General features: G+C 47.3%; 1 protein-coding gene across 2 annotated transcripts; it reads right to left on the bottom strand.

The window, feature by feature from the left end:
* Positions 1–236: 236 nt before the first annotated feature.
* Positions 237–11350, bottom strand: LOC119354989. Of its 2 annotated transcripts, XM_037621757.1 has the most exons (3): positions 1154–1366; positions 672–858; positions 237–390 (listed from the first exon to the last, which is right to left on the bottom strand). In XM_037621757.1, the coding sequence occupies exons 1-3, from the start codon at positions 1185–1187 to the stop codon at positions 282–284; spliced, it is 330 nt and encodes a 109-aa protein (XP_037477654.1). In that variant the 5' UTR covers positions 1188–1366; the 3' UTR covers positions 237–281. The 2 variants fall into 2 exon arrangements, 1 of the variants encoding a protein (XP_037477654.1); XR_005171378.1 differs by lacking the exon at positions 1154–1366 and adding an exon at positions 11131–11350 and having other exon boundaries at positions 237–858.
* Between the last annotated feature and the right edge of the window lie 3941 nt (positions 11351–15291).

Below are 15291 nucleotides of genomic sequence, written 5' to 3'. Positions count from 1 at the left end.
CACGGGCGCGCACCCACGCCGCGCCCTGCGCCGGCGTGGCCTCTGAGCCATGTCGAGCTGCCCGCCCACTGCTCTATAGGACAGACAGACAAAAAACGTGTGCGCGCTTCTGTCGTCGTTTCAGACTCGCGCGGCTCGTCTCGTCTGCACCACTATTACACTCTCACAACGTACAGTAGGAGCTCAGCAAGCTCTACGGAACTTGCAAAGAAAGAACCGGCTGGCAGCCTCATTATTTCACTCATGTCTAGAGTTACACAGGAGTACAGATGAGACCATAGTCAGGCACAAGCAAAGTTGTTCAACTTGAGTACCCGGGAATCACCCAAGGGGAGAAGGCTAGACACACGTCTCAGCAGGTAATCGTAGTAGCAGTCAGTAGTAGCAACACTGCTCCAACAAGCAGCAGCAGGACAGCCCAGCCAAGCATGTAGCCATCACGGGGTACCGGTTAGCAGTAGCACAGCCAGTAGCAGGGCCTAACAAAGCCCATATATACTACTTCCCTCCGTTCTGAATTACTTGTCATAAGTATGGATGTATCTAGATGTATTTTAGTTTTAGATACATCCATTTCTGCGACGAGTAATTTAGAACGGAGGGAGTAACAAACTGCATGTCCCAACTATGCATGCTATGTAGAGAAATGAGCTCCAGAAAAAGCATCATACCATCCTCTCAGGAAGGTGAGGCAGTCAGGATCATCTTGGTAGCTGTACAAGTGAGGTCCACGATCAGATGGAGCCGGTTGCCCTGCCCAGTTATAGGAAGGGTTCTCTTCGCCAAGGTGGGTCTGGTAGCCATGTGAGCTCGGTGGCGGGTACACGCTTGCTTCAGGGTATGGGAACAAGTTGTGCACTGAAACAGGTTTCCACGAAAAAGAATACAGGGCGTAAATCTATCAACTTCAGTTTTTTGCCTTCAAAAAATACAAACCGTACCAACTTCAGAGAATGTTTATTTGGATTTAGACTCCAACTAAGCATTCAGAAACAATGATCAAGCAGAAAATCACACCACATGTGAGGCTCTTTGCAAGAACCGAAGTAGGACAACAGCAAGAATGTTCATGAGGAAAAAGGACGTGTGCTGGAACGCAATTACCAAAGAACCACCGATTGGTAATGATTCGAGAAGGATGAATCTTTCTTGCCTTGGGATGAGTACGCATTCCTTGAGCCTTGCATGCTGCAGTCTGCGTTCTCTCCGTTTCTCAGCGGTGTCTGTTTTGAGTTGCAAGCTTCGGGAGGAATACAAGAAAAAGAGGCTATCCTCGGTTGCTCTCAGGTTTGTTCCGGGCGATGACTTCAGCTAGCAGCACCGTTCGTTTTTTGTTTTCATTCATGCCATGGTGGTCTTATGCGGTTGTGCCTATCCTGTGTCACCGAAACTCAATTTGTTGATGCCTAGCTCCAATCCGTACAAATTAGTGGGAGCCTCCAAGGGCGAGGAGGGCCTACACGCCGTCCGTTGTGTGGTGGCGTGCCGCGGGCGCCTCTCTGGGCTTTTCGTGCCGATCGATCTGCCCGGACGGCGCGGATCCAGACGGGTCGCCTCAGGGGTTCATGATAGATGGACCGTGGACGCAATCTAGGGGACAAAATTACTGTTCTGACCCTTAAGGCAAACTAAATCCCGATTTGACCTCGTTCCAAAAAAAATTTCGTTTCTGACCTTTTTCGGTGACGCCAAGGTCCCTGGCGTCTGGGTTACGAAGCAGACGCCACGGTCCCTGGCGTCTGGCCCCTGGCCCGCACTGCCTGCCTGCCCGTTGACCTGCTGACGTGGCAAAGGGGCCAGACGCCAGGGTCCCTGGCGTCTGGCCCCGGTAGGCAGGATGCATGGCGTTTGGACCTGGCCCACACTTGCCTAGTTGGCGCTTATGTGGCGACATAGAGACGCCATCCATCTTGGCGTTTGGGGCAAACGCCATAGCTCCTGGCGTTTGGTCCTTCCTTCACTTAAAGAAACGGCTACATGCATCCTTAGTGGAGTTGCTTAACTCACGTAATTAAAAGTCCGCTGACCATCGTTGCAAAACGAATTAACCGGCACCTAAATGCATCCAATGACAACAAAAGGAGCAGATTTCTGAGAGATTAATATGGCAGTTTGATTTTTAATTAATTAATCGCATAGATGATTTACTTTTCTGTAATATCTGCTGTTGTTAGCCGACTAAGGACATCTCTAATGTTGTCCCTCAAACCTCTCGCAACCGTCTGAACCGTGCTATCCGGACTGTGGAAACCATCCAACACAGTCTTGTGTCGGTCCGTGGTGTGATTCGCACGTATTTTCTCTCGTAAACCCGAAACAAAACGTGCGGGAGCTCTGCGGGAGTCCGGACCGCTGTCACGTCTACTTCTGACCGCCCTGGCCCATCCAAACCCCTCCTTCCTCGCCTGTGCGCGCTTCCAGCTCGAAACGGTTAGCGCCTATCCAAAGAGTCAGTGTCCACATTAATGCCGGACTAGAGCGGACGCGGCCACTCACTGGCGCCGTCATTGAAGCGGCGCGCCGGCCGAAAGAGCGCTGCCCGCCGCTTCCCGGTGCACGCGACTGCTTCCCATTCAAATGACACGATAACGGCCCGTCCGTTCACCTGCCGCCCACATTGATGGCACGCGGTTATTGAGACATCTCCTCCGCCCCTGCCGCCCGCCATTGCTATATAAAATGCTGCCGCGTCCATAGCCGTAGTCATCTGCCTCCGATCCCTCTCCATACCACTGCGATCATGAATTTCTCCCCCGCCAAAGCTCTCTGGGATGGGCTGACACGAGGAACGGGCGCCGACAACCATTTAGATTAGTTAATTACATCTAGGCGGACAAGCTCTGCTTAGTTGATATAAATATAATTATTTCATGCGGTTGTTCGAGTTGGTGTTAGAATATATGCGGCTAGCGTTGGATGGCGTCCTCTCATATTCGTGTCCGTGGATTGATCCCCCTACCGCAGATGGATATGGGAGGAAATTTATGGCGGGCGGCAGGGGGATCTCTAATTTATGGCGGGCGGCAGGGGGATCTCTAATTTATGGATTACCGTCATTGGATGCATTTAGGTGCCGGTTAATTCGTTTTGCAACGATGGTCAGCGGACTTTTAATTACGTGAGTTAAGCAACTCCACTAAGGATGCATGTAGCCGTTTCTTTAAGTGAAGGAAGGACCAAACGCCAGGAGCTATGGCGTTTGCCCCAAACGCCAAAATGGATGGCGTCTCTATGTCGCCACATAAGCGCCAACTAGGCAAGTGTGGGCCAGGTCCAAACGCCATGCATCCTGCCTACCGGGGCCAGACGCCAGGGACCCTGGCGTCTGGCCCCTTTGCCACGTCAGCAGGTCAACGGGCAGGCGGGCAGTGCGGGCCAGGGGCCAGACGCCAGGGACCGTGGCGTCTGCTTCGTAACCCAGACGCCAGGGACCTTGGCGTCACCGAAAAAGGTCAGAAACGAATTTTTTTTCGGAACGAGGTCAAATCGGGATTTAGTTTGCCTTAAGGGTCAGAACAGTAATTTTGTCCCAACCTAGGCCATCGTGCTAGGTTACGCATGTTGCCCCGCGCGCGATGGGAAAGGCGGACCTGTCTGTCGGAGTCTTCAGCCTGCGTCGGACTGGTTTGCTCGCGACAAGCGGGGCGTGTGTCACACTCACACCAGCCGACCAGTGCTAGAGACCTGCTCGGCAAGGAAGCTCTCTGCGCCGTCCGTTTTGTGCCGGACTCCTGCGGCTGCCTTCCTGGGGCTCTCCACGCGGTCTGATCTGCTCGAACAACGCCCGGCCTACCTAAGGGGTCTATAATGGGTGGACCGAGGACGCGCCGGGGTCACCGTTATGTGGTGATTTCGATCGCGCCCGCGTGTGCCGCTCCATGCGATGCGTTGCGCGAGGAGAGGCCGGGTCACCCTGTCAGGGTCGCATGCCCTCGACTATGCTTGTACGTTTGTGCTAGCCAGACTAATGCGGGTGCACACCTTGGCTTTGCCTATCCGGACTCTTGCCTTCGCGCGTCCCGACCAGTACGCTTGGATGTTCTTGGGACGGATCTGGATGAACATCTGGTCTTCAGCCGATGGCCGCGGTGATGGTGACGCCCTTGGCGTCGCTTCCTTCATGAAGGCATCATCGAGGTGAAGCTCCCAACTCCTCTCGCTATCTCCGGAGGAAACCCTTGATCAGTCGATCTGATAATGACGGCGCTTTTGTGTCGTTCTCTTCTTGGGGCGTCATTTTCGAAGGTGTGCATTGGCTCGAGGGACCAGCGGACGGTTTTAATGGTGGAGCGGCGTCCCACGTCACGCATCGACGATGTGGAGTCTCGGCAGCGTGGTGCAGCAGGGTCTTGGCCGGGGTCATCCTCCTTTTCAGAAGAAAAAAAAACCAAAACAGGAAGTGCTGACATGACGCATGGTGACCTATATTGGTCTACATGCTCAGAGTAATTGAAGGTTTAATAAAAATAAAACGTACTATCCCCTTGCATGGTCTGGCCTACCTGAACAAAATAAGAAATCTGAACATTAACTTACGTTCTATGCACAAGCTGTACCATGAAGGACGAATAAGAAAGCATAAGTATTACTCACGTTGCTTTGCCATGTGATGAGAGGGCGAACCATACATGAGTCTGAACTTAATAGGATGTGATGATAGTATTAAAAACCCACTTAAATTGTAAGCGTAGGGTACTGCATGCTGTTTAGTGGAGATGTTAGAATTAATGGGCTAGGCTCATAGCAATTTCTGAAATCTCAAAGCCCATGTGTAAAATGGCAAGTGGTGGTGCTAAGTTTAGTCCCACCTTGGAAGTTGAAGAAGAGTTGGACCTCTTTATATAGTGGGTTCTCTCCACCACTCTAAGTGATGTGTGAGAAGAGAAAGGGAAAGCCACGCGAGCGCTCGCTCGCCTCGCCTCGCCAGCTACCGGCTGCGGCCAGAGATACACCGGAAAAACACCTAGGGTTTTGCCTCGTCTCACAACTTGCGCCGCCATCGTAGTCTACTCTATCCCAAACGCCGGTGTGCATCGGCGCGTGGGAGAGCAGGTCTCCGGAACCGTTCGTCTTTGCGATCCTGCACCGGGAGAGGACGAATTAGGTTTTTGGGAAGCGATGTGCGCGACTGCTCAAATTCGTCATCACGGGTCGTCTTCCGTCCAAGTCGGGCGGTGCTACTCATCGTCGTACTCATCGCCGTCAGCAGCAGATCGTCGCCAACATCGTCATCAACACTGTCGCACCCATAATAGCTAACGATCAGTACGTCCAACATCCTTTGTTCATGTCTGTTTCTACAGCTATTGTTACGTGCTTGTTGCTGTTATGCATGTCTTGTTGTTCTTCTAGTTTGCTAGATTATTGCATGCTAGTATATCTTCTAGTCATGAATTATTTACTGGAATTAATCATGAACTTGCCTAATATTCCAACAATCCAAAAACCTAATTGTAGGCAATTTCCTGAGTTAACTATGGCTGGATTCGCTGATGCACTGAGGCCGGATAAGTTTACCGGTGTGCACTTTAAAAGGTGGCAGGTGAAGACCACGCTCTGGCTTACTGCTCTGAAAATTTTCCACGCTAGTGTTGGTGCTCCAGAGGGAATGACCGACGAAGATCGGAGAAAATTCCAGGAAGCCAATACTATGTTTGTGGGATGCATTCTGAGTGTTCTTGCTGACCGTCTGTGTGATGTGTACATGCACATAAACGACGGAAAAATTCTGTGAGATGCACTGAATGCAAAATTCGGTGCAACAGATGCAGGCAGTGAACTGTACATCATGGAGAGTTTTCATGACTACAAGATGGTGAATAACCGTTCTGTGGTTGAACAAGCTCATGAGATACAGTGCATTGTGAAGGAACTTGAACTCCTTAAATGTGTTCTACCCGACAAATTCGTGGCTAGGTGCATGATTGCAAAGTTGCCTCCTTCATGGAGGAATTTCGCCACAACTCTGAAGCATAAGAGACAGGAGATATCAGTTGAAAATCTGATTGCATCTCTTGATGTTGAAGAAAAAGCTCGGGCTAAAGATACCACTGAAAAAGGAGGTGAGGTTCAGCCTACTGCTAACATGGTGCAGAGGTACCCACAGAACAAGAACAAAGGGAAGAACAAACCTGTTGTCAACAAGCCTACCAAGACTATTACCTTCAAGAAGAAGAAGTTCAACAAGGCTGAGCTAGAGTGCTATGCCTGTGGGAAGCCTGGACACTTTTCCAAGGAATGCCCTGAACGTGCAGACCGCAGAGGGAAAACAAGCTCCAAGACTGTCAACATGGTGACCGCTAGCAATACTGATGGGTATGGTAATCTACCTATTGTGCTTTCAATATTTCAATCATCTTCGTGGTGGATTGATTCGGGTGCTAACGTTCATGTGTGTGCTGACATCTCCCTGTTTACTTCTTATCAGGTCGCAAGGGATTCTTCCGTCCTATGGGGAATGGGTCACATGCTTCTGTTCGTGGCATTGGCACGGTGGATCTGAAGTTTACTTCGGGAAAGATCGTGCAACTAAGGAACGTGCAGCATGTCCCTACTATGAACAAGAATCTAGTTAGCGGCTCCCTTCTATGTCGAGATGGATTTAAGGTAGTTTTAGAGTCCAATAAAGTAATCGTGTCAAGATTTGGACAATTTATAGGAAAAGGCTATGAGTGCGGAGGCTTGTTCCGTTTTTCTCTTTCAGATTTTTGCAATAAGTCAATAAACCAAGTTTGTGCTAGTGTTAATGATGATGCAAGTATTTGGCACTCTCGTTTATGTCATATTAATTTTGGTTTAATGTCTCGGCTATCCAGCATGAGTTTAATTCCGAACTTCACAGTTGCCAAAGGTTCTAGGTGCCATAGTTGTGTGCAATCTAAGCAACCTCGAAAGCCTCATAAGGCTGCCGAGGAGAGAAACTTGGCGCCTCTAGAACTCATACATTCTGATCTTTGTGAGATGAATGGTGTGTTGACAAAAGGTGGAAAGAGATATTTCATGACTTTGATTGATGATGCGACTAGATTTTGCTATGTTTATTTGTTGCAAACTAAAGATGAAGCATTAGACTACTTTAAAATCTATAAAGCTGAAGTTGAAAATCAACTAGAGAGAAAGATCAAGCGTCTTAGGTCCGATCGTGGTGGAGAGTATTTTCCAAAAGTTTTTGATGAATTTTGTGAGGAACATGGTATTATTCATGAGAGGACGCCTCCCTATTCACCTCAATTAAATGGAGTGGCCGAGAGGAAAAACCGCACATTGACTGACTTGGTGAATGCCATGTTAGACACTGCTGGTTTATCTAAGGCATGGTGGGGGGAGGCTCTATTGACTTCATGTCATGTCCTGAATAGAGTTCCCAACAATAATAAAGAGAAAACCCCTTATGAGGAGTGGGTTGGGAGAAAACCATCACTTTCTTATTTGCGCACTTGGGGATGTTTGGCAAAGGTCAATATTCCTATTCCTAAGAAACGCAAACTTGGACCAAAGACAGTGGATTGTGTCTTTCTAGGGTATGCTCAACGGAGCATTTCTTATAGGTTTTTAGTGGTAAAATCTGAAGTACCTGATATGCATGTTGATACTATAATGGAATCTCGTGATGCAACATTTTTTGAGAACATATTTCCTATGAAAGATATGCATAGCATTGCTAGATTTTCTTCTGAGATAATTTCTGAATCTAGTACAACTGATGAATATTTCGAACAATCACATGAGGAAGTCCTTGAGAAGGATAACAATGAAGTTCCTAGAAGGAACAAGAGACAAAGGATTGCAAAATCCTTTGGTGATGATTTCATTGTATACCTTGTGGACGACACACCCAAGACGATTGCAGAAGCATATGCATCTCCGGATGTAGATGATTGGAAAGAAGCTGTTCATAATGAGATGGACTCAATTCTTTCTAATGGAACTTGGGAACTAACTGATAGACCATATGGTTGTAAACCTGTGGGCTGTAAGTGGGTGTTCAAAAAGAAGCTAAAGCCTGATGGTACTATTGATAAGTACAAGGCGCGGCTAGTGGCCAAGGGCTACACTCAGAAAGAAGGCGAAGATTACTTTGACACCTATTCACCCGTTGCTAGAATGACCACCATTCAAGTGTTACTTTCCTTGGCTGCCTCTTATGGTCTTATCATTCATCAAATGGATGTAAAGACAGCTTTTCTCAATGGAGAGTTGGAAGAGGAGATCTATATGGATCAGCCTGACGGGTTTGTGGTAAAGGGTGAAGAGAGAAAGGTGTGCAAGTTGTTAAAATCTTTGTATGGTCTGAAACAGGCACCTAAGCAATGGCATGAGAAGTTTGAAAGAACTTTGACTTCTGCAGGATTTGTCATTAATGAGGCTGATAGGTGTGTTTACTATCGCCATGGTGGGGGCAATAGTGTCATATTATGTTTGTATGTGGACGACATACTGATCTTTGGTACAAACATTAATGCAATTAATGAGGTCAAGTCTTTTCTATCAAAAAGTTTTGACATGAAAGATCTGGGAGAAGCCGATGTAATTCTAAACATCAAACTTATTAAGGATGAGAGTGGGATTACATTAACGCAATCTCACTATGTTGAGAAGGTCTTGAACCGATTCGGTTTTATGCATAGCAAGCCTTCTCCAACACCTTATGATCCCAGCGTGACACTCAGAAAGAACAAGAAAGAAACGAGAGATCAATTAAGATACTCTTAAATTGTCGGTTCACTCATGTACTTAGCTAGCGCTACAAGACCAGATATCTCTTTTGCTGTGAGCAAACTGAGTAGGTTCATGTCCAACCCGGGTGATGATCATTGGCATGCACTAGAAAGGGTCTTGCGCTATCTGAGAGGTACTATGAGTTACAGAATTACTTATTCAGGGCATCCTGCTGTGCTAGAAGGATATAGTGATTCAAATTGGATCTCCGATGTTGATGTACTTTACGCAACAAGTGGGTATGTATTTACTCATGGTGGTGGTGCAGTGTCATGGAGGTCTTGCAAGCAAACCATATTGACGAGGTCAACTATGGAAGCAGAATTAACTGCTTTGGACACAGCTTCTGTTGAGGCAGAATGGCTGCGTGAGCTCTTGGTGGACTTGCCGGTTGTTGAAAAACCTGTACCGGCTATTCTTATGAATTGTGATAACCAAACGGTTATCGCTAAAGTGAACAATTCTAAAGATAATGCAAAGTCATCAAGACACGTGAAAAGACGTTTGAAGTCTGTCAGGAAGTTGAGAAACTCCGGCGTAATAACTGTTACGTATATACAAACAGACAAAAACCTGGCAGATCCCTTTACAAAGGGACTATCACGAAATGTGATAGATATTGCATCGAGGGAGATGGGTATGAGACCCATAGATGTTACACCATAGTAGTAACCCAACCTTTGTGATCGGAGATCCCGTGAATTAGGATCTGGGAAGAACAAGCTATTGGTTAACTGAGGAGAGTAATAACTTATGATCGTCTCCAAGTGAAGATGCAAAACTCTCAGAGCTGTAAGGCTCAGATCTGTAAGGCAGGTCGGCAACATGCCTTAATGTGGTTCTATTGGCTATAATTAGCAAAGATGCTGTCCTACAGAGCAGTCTTGAAAGAACACACCTATATGAGTTCTGACTGTAAACGTCGCAGTCTATGAGATTTGGGTGATCTCTAGTAAACTCACGAAGAGACCAGGGAGTATGACGTATAAGCTCCAAACCGCGGGGTAGCCTACTGGCGGTCAGGTACTGGTTAAGACTTTGAGTGAAACCTGTTCACACAAAACTAGCAATTCAAGGCATAGTCCATTGTCAAGTTGTGAATGGATGTAGTTTAAAGTTCTAGGCAGAAGTTCAACTTAACAGTCTCTGCTGAAACACTGGTATATTAAACAAGTGGTGAGAGAAGGCAAATCTCTAAATGGGTATTTGAGATCTGGTGGGGGATTGTTAGAATTAATGGGCTAGGCCCATAGCAATTTCTGAAATCTCAAAGCCCATGTGTAAAATAGCAAGTGGTGGTGCTAAGTTTAGTCCCACCTTGGAAGTTAAAGAAGAGTTGGACCTCTTTATATAGTGGGTTCTCTCCACCACTCTAAGTGGTGTGTGAGAAGAGAAAGGGAAAGCCACACGCGCGCGCTCGCTCGCCTCGCCTCGCCTGGGCGGGGCGGGGCGGGGCGGGGCGTACATGCGACATGCGCGTGAATGGTCCGCCGAAATCCGGTTCGTCTCCTTGTAGGAGCGCAGCTTCCTTTTGCCGTTTTATTTTTTATGTCTTGGCAGACAAGTTTTGATTTCTTGTCCGGTAAGTATACGAATTAGAAACCAAGTCGGTTTGGGATTGTGGTCGCGACACAATACCGCCTCTGGTCCTAATATATATATAGCTATCGGCTGCGGCCAGAGATACACCGGAAAAACACCTAGAGTTTTGCCTTGTCTCACAACTTGCGCCGCCATCGTAGTCTACTCTATCCCAAACGCCGGCGTGCATCGGCGCGTGGGAGAGCAGGTCTCCGGAACCGTTCGTCTTTGCGATCCTGCACCGGGAGAGGACGAATTAGGTTTTTGGGAAGCGCTGTGCGCGACTGCTCAAATTCGTCATCACGGGTCGTCTTCCGTCCAAGTCGGGCGGTGCTACTCATCGTCGTACTCATCGCCGTCAGCAGCAGATCGTCGCCAACATCGTCATCAACACTGTCGCACCCATAATAGCTAACGATCAGTACGTCCAACATCCTTTGTTCATGTCTGTTTCTACAGCTATTGTTACGTGCTTGCTGCTGTTATGCATGTCTTGCTGTTCTTCTAGTTTGCTAGATTATTGCATGCTAGTATATCTTCTAGTCATGAATTATTTACTGGAATTAATCATGAACTTGCCTAATATTCCAACAGGAGAGGCTCTCAACATCTTGATCGCACGGGTATTGTGGATTGAGCTAGCTTATCCAACGGCTATGATAATTGTGATGATTTGGCTAGCTGTGAGAGCAGAAAAATGGCAATTACTGTTCTCTAGGACATCAACAATTCTCTAGGACACCGTAGATAGCAGGGGCAGATGCATTGGAGCACTGGAAACAAATAACTACAGGCCATATATATTCATGAATAGCCATTGAATCATATTACCTGTCAGCTGAAATTCAAACAGTCCTAAGACCCTGAGATAGCATGGCCGAGAATGAGAAGGAGAGGCCTTCCATGACAGACAAGAGCTGCTCAGGCTAGCCAAGGTGACCGCCTATCATGGAACTCATCCGAAACCAGCCATGTAATAACCGGGGCTTCTGAAAGAGCATATAGGCAAGTCATCCTTGGCTACCAGACCAGGCAGGCTCTGGCCCTCATGCAAGACCCCTCTTCTCCCAGGCTTCTTCTTCCTACTGAACATTGGTGACGCATTGCGGCTTATGTTTCGTGCTATTTATAGCCAAAACGTGGGAGCTAGGATGCTAACTTATCAGTTTGCCGCCGTCCGCAGCCTCGACAGATACCGGTCACTGATCGTTGACGCATATATATTTCATGGCACCGGAATATATTCGGTTCGATCACTAGGCTAAGGGGGAAGGATACGGAGGCTGAGGTCCACCGGGCATGAACATTTTCAGTTAAATGGCGAGAGGTGCATACACTTGCAGAACAATACCGACACAACAGTTATCATTCCGATTTCCCATTTCCAATAAAACAGAAAGTTTGCCGTGGTCACGCAATCCAAAGCAAATCTCGATATATTCCCTCTTGGATATGTAGTACTATCATTTTGGAGAAGAGCTCATCTACCTTGCAGAGTACCTTATGCTTTTGTGATGTGGGGACGAGGAGGGGGCGTCGTCCACGCCTATTTAAAGTTATTATTCCCTACAGTTTGGGTTTGTGTAACTCATCTTACTAACTAAGAAATCTTGCTCGCACTAAATAAATAAATGCATCCTTTTATCTGTTGTGGTAATAGAAAGTCCGTCTAGGATGTACAGAGATTAGAGGTCCCCTAACAACTCATGCTACTCTGAAGGTTTCTGAATATCCAACTGTTCATATTCAGGCAATTTGTTTCGACAATCAAATGCCTGGTGCATGAAAGTTACACTTTGCTTTCTGAAAACGTTTTCCCCCTTTCAGAACGCATCTCGGTTTTACCAAGTTGGTAAGGGGCAGTTGACTTCACACAACTTTCTGTTCGTTCCTCATCTTCTACGTGTCAATCAAAAACGATCGCGTGCCCTTATTCTTGCAACGGGACGGAGACAGGAACCGAAGTCTTTGGATGAAGAATATCACAACTTTTGATGGCTGCCATGGCTTCTTGCACGGAAAAGTTCCTTTTCTAGAGCCAACGGTATCATGAAGCGGAAAGTTGGGCTTGGATTTCTCTTTCAAAGTTTTCCAACAGTACAGCTTAGATTCATTTTCTACATCTAGCGTACAAGTAGACCACTCACGTGAAATCTTTGTGAAATTAACAAAGATTTCATGAAGCAGAGATTTTGGAAAACCGGTTAACAGTGATACTAAATAGTACTCCCTCTGTCCATAAGATTCTGCGTGTTGGTTTCTATGGAAGTCAAACTTCACAAAGTTTGAGCAAGTTTATAGAAAAAATATCAAATTTCATGATGAATCTAGAAATATTGATTTAGTAATCTATATGTTAATTAATTTTTCCATAAAACTTGGTCAAATTTTACATATTTGACTCTAATAATAATACACACTATTTTTTTAGATTAAATATGCACTATATTTTTGGCCAGAGGGAGTATGTGACAGGCTATATTGTGTGTGCTTGCAAATATTTGCGCAAAATTTTGACATTTTGGAATGCAAAATATCAAGATAACAAGAATTAGAATACCATCTTTTTTTTCGAACAGGAGGTTAAAGCCCCATCCTTTGCATCGTTGTGATACACACATCTATTCTTATTATATATTAAGCAAAATTACAGGATATTACATGAAGACCTATAACTTAGTCGACTTTTTCCGCAGCAACGCCTTTAAGAAGGGATCGACGTCCTCACACAATTGTCTCCTTGTCCAAGCAGAGACAACCCGTCGATGGGTGATCACCGAGAGCAGGGACCAGGGAGATCTTCTAGATTGTTCGGCCCGGGGTTAAAACACTCCAATCACTTTAGAGACACAAACACAATTTACAAGGTTCAAGTCACCGCGCGAGGTGTAACACCTTACTCTTGGTTTGTGTGTTTTCTGTCGTATATCGAGAGCTCTCCCGCTTACAACGGGGCCAATGAGTTCTTAAACCTTCTCTCCCTTACTTTTTCTCGGACGGCCTTTCGTCTTTCCTTATATAACTCGAAAGAAGAAACCCCCACGACCCGTGTACCGACTGGGATGGGGTGGCGCTCTTCGCACATCGCCCACACGGGGTCCATCATGCCGCCACTGGGTGGGCAGCGGTAGGCAAAGGACACCCATGTCACCACATTGTTATACCCCTACAGTACCTCCTGGGCTTCCATTGTCAGTGGAATGTAGTGTGTCGGCAGAATGGAGTGGGTAGGGGCTCGCCACCCCGGAAAGCCCATGGGGGGGGGGGGGGGGGGTTGCCAACACCGCCCCACCAAGCACTTGTACCCAAATGGCGAGTATGGCTCACCACATAACCCCCGTCCCCAGGGAGGGACGGTGGTGTCAAAAGCGCCTGGGGACTCTATCGTCCAACATCGGAATCGTACCGCCTCTTTGTAGCACCTACTAACGCACGTTGCCGGGATATGGGGATGAACTGTCTTGCTTTATAGAGGGGACCCTGTTTTCCGTACCACGGACAATAGCCCCCGACCTTGCCAACTGGAGGTGATTCCGAGGAGACACAACATATGGGTGGGCCAAAAGCCCTTTGACGGGACATCGTCAAAACCGTGGGCATAGAAAATGAGTCGTCACCCTCAACCATGGTACATTGCCTTGATCCCAAAGTGAAATTATGAGCCTCCGTCCCATCGGCCAATCACGCGAGCAATGGGACGTGAGCCCGACCATTAATCGTGAGGCCCTCACGCCTTCCCACCTATAAAGAGCGAGGCTCCACGCTCTTCGACCGCAGCCAAAGCCTCTCCCGCCTGCGAGGCCACTTCAAAAAGGAGGAAGAGCCCATGGCACAAATTCTAGTAGGGGATCACAATTATGATTGTTCAAATCCTAGTTGTGATCCATGTTGAAATCTAGTGCGGAAACCTTCCACTGTTGAGGTGGAGAAGCAAGAGGTCTTGCAGCCAATGATAAACGGGTCCCACAGGAGATTTCTTTTTTAAGCTACATGTATGGGATTTTGAGTATGCACATCGCCTTGGCACCCTTCAAATGCATATGAAGCGTCCTCCATAAGCGTTATGAAGGCTGCCAATATGAAAACTCTGCTAGAGTTGTTCTTAGCATCTAGACAAGGTATGCAAGCGCACATGAGCCTGCATCGTCGACGTACGTTCATGACAGCCACAGATGAACTAATAGCGGTTCTAATAATACATATGCGGACGTATGCGGTCGTTAGTTCTACTTGTTAATATGGCGGCCCCCTCCAACTTGAGGTGTGGATATTTTGAATTGATGATTGCAAGATGATTGAATTGATAACATGGCTATTTTTTGTTGATCCATTCCCGAACTCCCTTCTTTTACAGGGTGTGTATAGCGTAACTAATGGCTTGACAGCTCTACAACTCCAAGCTTTGTTTCATCTAATCATTTCTCCTCTTTTTTTTGTGCGGTTTATGATTACCCTTTTTTCTCTCTTAGGAAAGATTTTCTTTTATCTCGTTAGTAGCACGAGTCCATGTGTGTTGCTCTGTTCTGACTGTAGGATGTTGCTATCATACTACCACACAAAGCAACTGATAAAAAAGGGAAACGTTTAATTTCAGCCGGATGAATTTTCTCTCCCGTAAACCGCTTTCTTTGCTCACCACGTGTCCCTGTGGGGGCACCCCCACCGCTTCGACCCCCTTCATCTTATCTTCTTCACGGAGTCAATCCTCCACCCGTTCTTCTTTTCCCTGGTTCGTCACGCAGCAGAGAAGAGGCAAACACCACAACGACGGCCGTGGAGGAGGGGACGACCATCGGCGGCGCCGCCTTGATTCATCCCACGCCAGGGGCTGCAATGAAGCGCCTCCGCGGCTGCATTTGAACCGCGCCGGAGTTGCATAGCAACACATCCTCGTACTGAATCGCAGCTTCGGCCATGGTCGTCGCTTGCAGCACCCGTCGCCGTCGGTGCTCCATCGCCGCATCCCCGTCACCATCGACGCTGCATCGCAGC

The sequence above is a fragment of the Triticum dicoccoides genome, chromosome 2A (assembly GCF_002162155.2).
Source record: "Triticum dicoccoides isolate Atlit2015 ecotype Zavitan chromosome 2A, WEW_v2.0, whole genome shotgun sequence".
Lineage (NCBI taxonomy): Eukaryota > Viridiplantae > Streptophyta > Magnoliopsida > Poales > Poaceae > Triticum > Triticum dicoccoides.
The sequence above is the reverse complement of the archived record's forward strand: the minus strand, read 5'-3'. Positions and strand labels throughout refer to the sequence as shown.

Coding starts and splice junctions, on each gene's coding strand:
- LOC119354989 (XM_037621757.1), bottom strand. CDS start 1,187: ATGCAAGGCTCAAGGAATGCGTACTCATCCCAAG. Junction 859..1,153: donor GAATGCGTACTCATCCCAAG/GCAAGAAAGATT, acceptor AACCTGTTTCAG/TGCACAACTTGTTCCCATAC. Junction 391..671: donor CTCACCTTCCTGAGAGGATG/GTATGATGCTTT, acceptor TTGTTGGAGCAG/TGTTGCTACTACTGACTGCT.